This window comes from Atta colombica, unplaced genomic scaffold (genome assembly GCF_001594045.1).
Source record: "Atta colombica isolate Treedump-2 unplaced genomic scaffold, Acol1.0 scaffold125, whole genome shotgun sequence".
NCBI lineage: Eukaryota > Metazoa > Arthropoda > Insecta > Hymenoptera > Formicidae > Atta > Atta colombica.
The window spans coordinates 289,106-299,448 of record NW_017259212.1 but is presented as its reverse complement, the minus strand read 5'-3'; the positions used below and the strand labels follow the sequence as shown (position 1 = coordinate 299,448).

Genomic DNA, 10,343 nt, shown 5'->3' with positions numbered 1-10,343 from the left:
TTGATATTTAAAGACGGATAATATATGTATATATAAGAATATAAAAAAGTCTGAAACAATAAAAATTTAATAATAAGTATAATCTTTTTATGCTACTCAATATATTGATATATCTTCGCAAATATTATACACATTTTACATTTTCTGAAGATATCCCTGCAGTCAGGCATCTGTCAGAGTTACGGCGATGAGCCAATGGAAATATCTGGTGATGAAGCAGGAGTACATGTTGATGTGAAGAGTCGCGGATACACCCACGAAGCATATCTGCATTCGAAGCTAGGCGTCTTACCGAATGGTACCACTATGTCGCAAGTAGAATCATTTGAAGTGAAGGATCCACGTACCGGTACAATTTACTTTACTACAGACTTCCCTAACTTTGGTCTACCAAACGGCGTCGAAACGATCGACGTAAGAATCGCAGAGACTCATCGAATTACGTCACCAGTCAATGAGAGCCTGGCAGTCAAGTCTGACAATGAGGTCTCATTGCACGGTGCCGAGGGCGTACACATAGAAAGCAAGGATATCGTGTGGAGTGCCGATCTTGATATCTTCTTAAAGAGTGTAAATGGCAGCGTCGTGTTGGACGCCAAGGATGGCGTTTTCATCGACGTGGAGGATATTCCGGTAGCACCGATGTTCCTGCAAAGCCCGACGACGAGCTATGAGCAGTACAAAGTTTGTGTATGTATGCCACAGGGCAAACTTTTCAAGATACCAGTCCGACCGGGTGCAAGTTCTCGTACGGTTAATTGCGCACGAGTCGTCAAAACTCCGGAGAATGATCCTTGCCTACACTAGATTCTAAGTGAAGACAAATGTATTCTACTATACACTTTGTTACACGCTTAAATAACGTGTACATCACTGCCAAAGTGCATACAAAATATAGGCATATTTCGAATAATGTGTACACAATATTATGAGATTTAATGTGCACACCTCATCAGTAGACAATACGTGGACGAGTATATTCGAAATAGTAAAAAAAAAAAACCAGCTGATCTCCCAAATATTTACACGATATCACTGCAACACAGTCATTATCCAAATTTAAGGAGATCAGATTTCAATAAGACATTTTTCAATAAAAAAAATTTACATAAAACTAATCTTCAGAGATCAAATCTCTTCTTTCAAATGGCATTTATACAATCATTGTTGAGTGTAATGTTTAAAGTGCTATAGAAAAATTCTTAGAAATAGAATAAGTTAATCGGTAGAATGCACATTAATCTATACTTTATTTTAAGTCAAATCTCACATTACCATCATCAAATTGCTTATGGTGCAAATATAAACACCATATAAAAGTATAATTTTAAATATTAATGTAATTCATTCATCATCGAAATGTATGTGTGCAAATACGTTATAAATACAATACGTTTTATAAGAAACACCGAAAAGAAAGTAACTTTTCATACAAAATGAGGAACTCACAAAACGTTCCCACTTTCTTCAAGATCCTAAATACTTTCGGTGATCATCTCTTCAGTACTTTCGTCCATGTCCTCTTGCTGTTCCTGCTCCGTAGGTGGCTCGTACGCCTTTTCTAATGGGCTTGCCACTACGCCTCCTGCCCACACGCTCATCTCTACTGCGAGTTTGTTGGTGCCTTCCAGTAATGGTCTGTAGCCACCATGAGCCAGTACACGTAGTAACGTTTGGGCAGTGAGACATACGAGATCTTGTTGTTCAAGTGTTAATGCTGTATGTACGCGTATATTGCCACCTTCGCATGGGTCAGAAATACCTGAAAAATATAATACTTATGTAGCAATTCTTATAAAATTAAATTATAAATAAATAAAATATAATATCAGCTGTTTGATATTAAAATGCAAATAATTCTTGTAATTCGTCAATCGCGCATTTGTGAGAATTATCAGCATACTGTTTTCTCACTTCTTATATCACATAATTTCCATAACTAGTCAAAGATTTTTAATTTTAAGAATAAGTTTTTAATATACCTGCTGATCCTGGAAGAAATAATCCAGAAGCAAGCAACTGCAATACTCTCTTGTACGCCTGATTTATTGGTAATGCTTGTCTACTAGGATTGTTCATTATGGCATTATGTGCCAATAGATCCAACATCCACGGGGTTAATGGCTGCAGACCTTCAAATTTGCTTCTAAGATCACGAAGCAATCGAATTAGAACTTTAATACTGGAATGATGAGCGTTTTCCTCAAACCAACGAGAATGTCTAATAGCAGCAAGATGTCCTACAAGAAATTATATTTTAATAATTGCTAAGTTATATTGATTATAAAAATGCAAAAATTACCTTGACAGATTTTAACGTCCAAATGTTGCTCCGATTCTAGCTTGCGTAGATTTTGGTGTAACGTCGTTATTAATACGCGCACAGTAGCTTCGTTGTTTCCAATATCGAATCCATACTCCGTTTGTGTAACTCTAAAGATTTCTTTCGGGTTCACAGCCTTCAAATCATTATGAACTTTGTTTCCAAGAGCCTCTACCGCCGTTTTTGTTGGCAAAGTTTTGAGGATGACAACAATATCAGCATTATTGTGGCCCTTTATCATTGTACCTTTTTTAAAACTGCCAACTTGTCTTACTTCTTCTAATTGCTGCATTAAAAGAGAATGTAAATAGAAATAAATAATATGATGTCAATATATAATATATGATAGAGGTATTAAACAGAAACAGGGACTGTTTATTTAATTTATTTTAATTTATAATTGTGCTAACATATACACTTACACAAGCTTCGAAGGTTCCTGGCGCAACAATCAGATTATCAAGAACACTCTGTAGCTTAGTTACAAGATTTAAGATAGAAGTCTGTTCTTTTGGAGTGGGACACATATCAGCATTCTTTTTCACAAGAGCTGATTGGAAATCTGATTCGTCTGGAGCAGGTTTAACACGTGGAAAAGCTGCCTCGCAGAGTGTATAATCAAATGGATGTCGTGGCAGAAACTGCTTTCTTGGGAAGCCCATTCCACGACCCATACCACCTCGACCACCTCTGATCATTCCTCCGCGACCTCGTACCATATTGTTTCTGCAACAAAAAATGTTACCAATAATTTGAGTTATGTACATAGCAATATTATGTATAATTTTATTTTATACATACAGAAGCCTATTCTGTGACTCTTAACGGTTGTATTGCCATAGTTACAGTTGTTAAAAGTTACAGAATAGGTTCCCTAATCTTAAATAAATTTTAACTTAGGAACAAATATAAATTCAGTTGCACTTGTATTCATATTCTTTTTTATCACAAAAATATGAAAAATATAAATTTTTATTTTCTATGAGAAAATGTAATATTTAATAGTCTCATAGAATTAAATTTTAATTAAAATTTTACATTAAACTATATTTTCCTTCAAATTATATAAACAAAGATGTCTTTTCTTCTTATACCTGTAAAAACTCTAAAGCTTGATTGATAAAATTAATATCTAACAGTTTAATCTGAGTTTTTCTGAATAATTCTGTTAATTAAGCTAGCACTATATGCATAAATTATATTATGCTTTTCCAGATTTTTAATAAAATAATTTACAAAGCAGGATGTGTGTTCACATATTTGATACGTAGCAAACGTTCTAGTATTTACTTGTCTGAAATAATAGCTGGAGAATAAACGAAATAGGAAATCAATATGACGCTCCCGGATAACCTAAGTAATGTATGAGCGGTATGTTCGAATATAAATATCATAGTATTTTCAGTACGTGTGTGAAATCAGCATATTTCTATAGTTCACTTGAATGGTATACGTACCCAAACGATGTGAATTGGAAAGACGTGATGACGGTTTATTAATGAAAACCGAAAAACACACAGTAAACTTGCCGCCTGGCGTCCACCGCTATCGTAGATGGAGGCCAGATGAGACACAATTCCGACGATTCCGTTCGTAGTGAATAGATCCGGTACCTTCCTTTGCGATTGCAATGCGGTTGGCGCCATCTGATTGTCACTTACGAAGTATATTAATGATATTGCGAATAACTTGATAATATCCAATAAAATTAAGACTTTTAATAAAAAAAAGCAATATGTTTAAGTTAAAACTCAATATTAAAAATATTTTCTACTCACATTGAAAAAATCACTTTTATAGCGTATTCGACCCGAGCGGATTTTGTATCAATCTAGGTTGGATTAATAATGTTGTATGCTCTCCTATTGCTAGGAATATATAAAGTCAACCAATAGTAGAACATTATCCAACCCAAATGGGACCAAATCCGCTCGGATCTTGAAAACACTATTTTAGTTTGAAGCGATAATGACATTCACTTAATGGCTGCGTTCAACGAACTAAATAGTTGAGAGAGAGCGTACGCTATTATTAGTGTATTCTTTAAATCATCCAATCAGCATTTTAGATCTGGAAGAATACATCAATAGAAGCGAACACCACTCAACTGTGAGTCCGCTGAACGCAGCCAATGCTACAAATGCTTTGAAACATTCTTTGGTTGGTTAATTAGTAAAATTCTTTCTTCTGATGTCAAATGCTTTGAAGAAACATTTGTAATTGTGAACTGTACTTAACGTTTCAAAGCTTCATTTACATATTACTTTTGCGATTCAAACGTCAAATATAAACATTTTAAAACTTAAAAAAACTTGAACAATCCATGTTGCACATTTTATCCAAGGAACAATACGAAAATATTTTAAGATGTCCTCTGAATATTTTTTTAAAACGTCCTCTGAAATTATATTAATTTGTAAGAATTTTCGTCAATTATTGTTGAGCTAATAATAATTAACAGTTACGTTGTAATTATATAAATACTATACTAAACTTCCAAATGCGAAAACAGTCATATAACTGTAATTTTATACTTTCTAAACGTTATTAATTGCAGTAATAAATCGATATTTATCTTTACAATTGCACCCTGAAATATATAATTATATACAGTAAGTCTTCAATTAAAAAAAAAAAAGAACAAAATAAGTATAAACTTCTAAGAAGCAAAATTCGTATTTAATCAACCTTGCAATTTCATGAACTTTTCATCATTCGATACCTGCATTATTTTTTTATTGAAGACGTAATATCAAATTGCTTGAAATTAATCAACTATCGCAAAGCATATGCTGCGTCGATTGCGCGCAGCATGGCGCGCAGGAAAAAATTACATCGTGACGAAACGTAAAGATGAAAACCCGTAGAGGATGGTATTTAATGGACACAAAAACGGACGAGAATGATAAAAGGATAAAAGACGAGAAGGAAGATGTGTTGGAAGCGAGTCGAGCAGTGATAGTGAAGCGAGGCGATAACAAAATCGCACGACGTCGTTTGCAGGCCGAACAACGAGAAGCCGCTTTAATGGAAGAATTATCGAATGCTCAAAAAGCTGTTGAAGCGAAACAACAAGAGATTGAAGTGACGCATAGACTAGCTGCTGAATTGTCACGACGTAAAAGTAAAGATTTACGAATTATATATCCAAATTTGTTGGAATCTATTACATGGAGAACTTAATTCATTCTAGCGATATCGTACACAAAACCGATTTCTTTATGAATTACAGATGAAGAAGTAAAACATGCGCTAAAACACGATTACATAAAATCTTTCGCACTATCACCAACGAGTTGTGGTTTGAAGGAAGTCCAATCGCATTTAATAGAGGAAAAAGTTCGTTTGGAAGCAAATCAAGCGGAACTATTAAAGCATTGGCACGAAGATAAAATTTTCGAGAAGCTGCAACAAGCTGAAGATGAAAAAAAGAAGCAAAGTAGGCGCAAAGATCTGCAGAATCAATTAGCGGATAATCAGCGACGAGTTCAACAAAGAAGAACTGAGGAGAAAGAACAGGATCGCAAAATGATAGAACAAGCAATACAGAAGACTCAAGAGGAAGATGCAAAGACGAGGGAAAAAAAAAAGAACAATGCGATTTTTTTTAGAACAGAGATGGCCGCGGCTATAGCAGCTAAGAAAGTATGGGAAAGGAAATATAAGGAAGCATTAAAAGAAGAAGATAAAAAGATAGCTCGCATAATTGTAGAAAAGGAAGCTCGACACGAGAAGCAGCTCGATACGAAGGTAAAACCGAGTTTCATTGGAAATACATATATGTTTTGAATTGATAAATTTATAGAATAAAAATATTTCAAATGTATGTTTTTCCTGATATAGACGGAACTTCGCGCGGCAAGAGAAGCGGCGATAGATAATGTAGCTAGAGAACTACTGGCTAATGTGTGCAAAGAAAAAAAAAAGCAGGAAATCATTGATGAATTGTATCGAGAAGAGCAGAGGAATAAATGGATGAAAGAATCGGTCAGACCTGTATCAAAGAGGCAATGCGATATTGCTGAATCCTTCAAAGAAGTAGTATCAATTATCATAATTTTTTTTAAATATTTACTATAAATCCACTGGCAAAGTTAATTGAATCCAATTTTTCTCAAAATAATGAAAAAATAATTAAAAAAATTTTTTTTTTTTTTTTGAATTAATAATATAATAAATTTATATCACTAATTAATAGTTAAAAATTCTGAAATATTTATTTTTAATTTTTCAAATTATTCGTTTTTGTAAAAATTATATAAAAAGATTTTATGTTAGAAATTCATATATATAAAATGTCATAAATCTATTTGAAAATAAAATAGAAAGCTGAACGCAAAGCGAAAGATGAAGCAATCGATGCGGCGTTTGTACAATATTTAACCGAATTACAAAAGAAAGATATTAAGAAACAAAGAGAAGATGATAAAGCACGATATGCAAAGAGTAAGCTCACATTTATATTTCAACATTAACGTGATTTTGAATTACAGAATTATTCATGATACTATAGTTTCAAATATACATACCTATTAAAAATTCTGAAAATGTTAGAAATTAGTCATATAATTATATTACAGAAATTCAATATGGAGAAGAATTAAAAGAAGCTATAACAAATAACAGAGTTAATTACGCTATGAATATTTTAAAACGACAGGCCGAAATTTTTGTGCAAGATAAAAATGCAAATCAATTAACTGCAATGAACGCAAAAAAGTCTAACAATAAAAATGATAATAACAAAGATTGCAAGAAAAAAGATAATTGATACGAGCATCAGAGGCTATTCAGAATAATGCAATTAATACTCTTGACATTAATAAAAAAATTCCTTGAAAATTTGCATTATAAATATGAGAGATCGCAAAATTCTAATGAAAATTCCAATGAATAAACACATAAAATCAATAATAAAATCAATAAATGCTTAAAAGATAAAAAATAAAATTATACATTCTTTATAATTATAATTACATTGTATAATTATTACAATTACATTATGAAAAAAAAAATAGTTAAATGTCTCATCTAATGTGATCTCATTTTTACTTAAGATTTGAAAATCTGCTTAATAAAAGAATCATCAAAAAGAAGAGATAATGAAATAATACTACTAAAAATTGAAGCTATGACCGTGCAAAAACTTCTCAATTCTGAAAATCTATTTAATTGTAAGTTTTTAAAACTCACATCCTAATGATTAATTTTATTAAATTTAATTTAAGGCATATATATTTAATAGAAAACTAGTCCTTTCCAAATTAAGATATATTTTTTATCTGGATATTTTTACTAAAAACCGTGTCTTGAAATAATATTACTATATACGTATGAGCTCGTTTTTTTTTCTTTGCACGGTCGCAGCTCATTTCTCCACATTTCGTCTAGTATTTATTGGTATACAGGTATGTACATATTTCCCCGGTGCAGGGTTTCCCTGCGAGAACTCCGTTATATTTGTACAAAGTCCGTGTAAAAATACAGCAGCCCCATCTTATATTAATTATAAGTTTATGTGGTACGCGATAAGAGTTAAAATAATAACAGTCTCGCCTCTCGGACGTATCAAATATTCCGAATAGGTTCGGATCGAGACCACTTGTGCCCTCGACTTTGTTCGAATCCGAATGTTGTTTGTGTGTTGTATCATTTGGCATGCGGGGGGACATGCGATCCCACCATCCCTGCTAATCGTTAAATGGAACACGAAGCATTCGAGTTTAACGGGAATGATTACGATATTAATTGTAAGTACGAGCAATCAATTTGTTGAGTAGCTGGCCACAGTCGCTCAGCCCTATCATTCACAGATCAAAAATAGTGTTTAGCTATGACTACCGAAGTATGATGCTTCCTCAAATCATACGACAAGCACGCATACATACGGAAAAAGATTCTATGGCAATACCAGCAATCTTCCCTGCTAGATAATTCATATGATAGTCTTCATTCTCATTCATGATCGAATCTCGAAGCATAAGAAAGTTACTACCCTTTTACAAAAGTAGATCAATCTTGTCCTGTAAAATAAATGGAGTTAGAAGGAATCTAATTTCCATTGGAAACTAACTTCATTATTCTGTTCTGTTCCCATTTTTAGGAAATTCAAATAGAAGTCAGAATTCCTTTCAACGCCAATTTTTTCTTCTTAATGTATGTTTTATAAAAAGTTTTTTGATTCTCTTAATGGTTCTCTCTTCCTTAACAGTACATTTATAATTATTTCTTTTTAATTTAATAGTGCTAAGGCTTTGTTCCACCTTTCGATAAACTCTCTCTCTCTCTCTCTCTCTCTCTCTCTCTCTCTCTCTCTCTCCAGTTCGTTTTCTTACTCTTTTACTCTCTTCACTTTTACTCTTTTTTTTGTTTATGAAATAAATTGTCACATAATACACAGTTTACCCGAAGATGGAACAACTGATCCTAAGTGGATAAACTATAGTGTTAATCATGCGTCATTCAATTTGTTAAATAAAAGCAATAGTATTTAAGTTTCTATACTAAAACGTGCAATGAAAAAATACTACAGATATTATTATGTGATATCTAAGCTCAACTGATATCTATTTTCCCTTCTAAACTTATTTATGTTTCTCAGTGGATGTTTTGTTTGATTTCGCTATTGATTTCGCTAAATTGATTATTTTCTCAATTACTAAATGTTCTCACTTGCCCAGAATAGCTCAGAATGAGTTATAAATGGCACAAAACCTTTCCTCGTATGCATGCGTTCTCCATCGCGCTTGCCGAATTCTTAAGATTGTAGAAAATTGCTGATCGCGTTACAATTTGCGTTTATGAATTTGATTCACTTCATCGCGACTAAATCTCTCGGTAGAGACTACACAAGGATAATAGCTACTTTTTTTATCATCTACACATTACAGAATCCGAATATCCAAACATTTCTGCCGACTATCTGATTCTACGATCAAGCTACATGCTTTCTTGCTTTCATTCTTTATCTGTTCTTTTGCTTCTTGTTTTTAGATTATAACATAAATCTTACGACCAAAGCGGAATACGTACTACTTGTACGACATATATAGGTATGTATCACAATATATGTGTATATATATATATATGTGTATAGAGGCATATAGACACAACGGAGTACAAACGAAATTAACGAGTTCAGATTAATACGAATTAAACGCTCGCCGCGCTCGCACGCAAATTCGTAGCGATTTCTGCGCAGCGACTAGGCACAACAAAGCGAATCGCGCGACATGGCTTATAATCGATTAAAAATTCGGAAATTGCAATTGACATTTCAGTGGATTTAAATACTACAGACACTGTGCACAAAGCTGAAGTCTCTGTGAAGTTCTTTTTTTCTTTTCCCTTTTTTTTTGATAAGTAAAATGTGTCAATCTTCATATACTTTAATTGTGAATTTATTGTTACTCAAAATTAAGAGTGAATTTTCCTTTTACAAAACGTGTCCAGTTTTACGAAACAAATCTCATTCAACTTACATTCGCGTTGACTCTTATTAGGCCATATCTTATTCTTTTTATTGTTTCATTCAATTAAATTTCATTCAACCGTTTCTTACTATGGTATAGCGTCGAGAATTTAATCCATCGAAATAATATCGATTTCAATTTCCAATTAATTCAAGAGAGGATATAACACAGCTTGGTCTTAAAAGTAAACGCTTCCTTATGAGTTAAGCAATTCTGTCTATAGATTCATGTAAAAGTAACATCACATCTTCTTATGAATTAAGTACATTTACGGAGCGTGTTTATATTACGCACGCATACACGCGCACATATACAAACGGATCTCTCTTGAGAATTGTTGCTATGAACACCAGTTTCGCAGTTACAGAATCAATTATGAACGTATAGAACACGGTCGGTCACATGTAATTACCGCATTAGACAAAGCATAATCACTTGCAAAGTCTAATTTACCTATATATAATTACAAATGTTCTTATGAACTTTGGAGTTGAAACATCGCTCACTTAACAAATTAGGCTTCCAATTGTTTTTAATTAACAAACGCA

The 10,343-nt window shown here is 33.0% G+C and overlaps 3 protein-coding genes across 3 annotated transcripts in view; 2 read left to right on the top strand and 1 right to left on the bottom strand.

The window, feature by feature from the left end:
* LOC108694839 overlaps nucleotides 1–1,079 on the top strand; it is a 1,812-nt gene extending 733 nt beyond the window's left edge. Inside the window, exon 3 of the mRNA XM_018204519.1 lies at nucleotides 122–1,079. Within this exon, the coding sequence (XP_018060008.1) occupies nucleotides 122–807 (686 nt within the window). The 3' untranslated portion in view covers nucleotides 808–1,079. The remainder of the gene's footprint in view (nucleotides 1–121) is intronic.
* A 292-nt stretch (nucleotides 1,080–1,371) lies between these two features.
* LOC108694834 (interleukin enhancer-binding factor 2) lies at nucleotides 1,372–3,927 on the bottom strand. The gene is made up of 5 exons (XM_018204513.1): nucleotides 3,781–3,927; nucleotides 2,746–3,049; nucleotides 2,303–2,609; nucleotides 1,983–2,240; nucleotides 1,372–1,762 (listed from the first exon to the last, which is right to left on the bottom strand). The coding sequence occupies exons 2-5, from the start codon at nucleotides 3,040–3,042 to the stop codon at nucleotides 1,476–1,478; spliced, it is 1,149 nt and encodes a 382-aa protein (XP_018060002.1). The 5' UTR covers nucleotides 3,043–3,049; nucleotides 3,781–3,927; the 3' UTR covers nucleotides 1,372–1,475.
* A 1,249-nt stretch (nucleotides 3,928–5,176) lies between these two features.
* LOC108694761 (meiosis-specific nuclear structural protein 1-like) overlaps nucleotides 5,177–10,343 on the top strand; it is a 6,813-nt gene continuing 1,646 nt past the window's right edge. The window contains exons 1-4 of the mRNA XM_018204421.1: nucleotides 5,177–5,447; nucleotides 5,556–6,073; nucleotides 6,167–6,361; nucleotides 6,649–6,769. Of these exons, the coding sequence (XP_018059910.1) occupies nucleotides 5,177–5,447; nucleotides 5,556–6,073; nucleotides 6,167–6,361; nucleotides 6,649–6,769 (1,105 nt within the window). The remainder of the gene's footprint in view (nucleotides 5,448–5,555; nucleotides 6,074–6,166; nucleotides 6,362–6,648; nucleotides 6,770–10,343) is intronic.

Coding starts and splice junctions, on each gene's coding strand:
- LOC108694834 (XM_018204513.1), bottom strand. CDS start 3,042: ATGGTACGAGGTCGCGGAGGAATGATCAGAGGTGGTCGAGGTGGTATG. Junction 2,241..2,302: donor GGACGTTAAAATCTGTCAAG/GTAATTTTTGCA, acceptor AATTTCTTGTAG/GACATCTTGCTGCTATTAGA. Junction 1,763..1,982: donor ATTTCTTCCAGGATCAGCAG/GTATATTAAAAA, acceptor TATATTTTTCAG/GTATTTCTGACCCATGCGAA.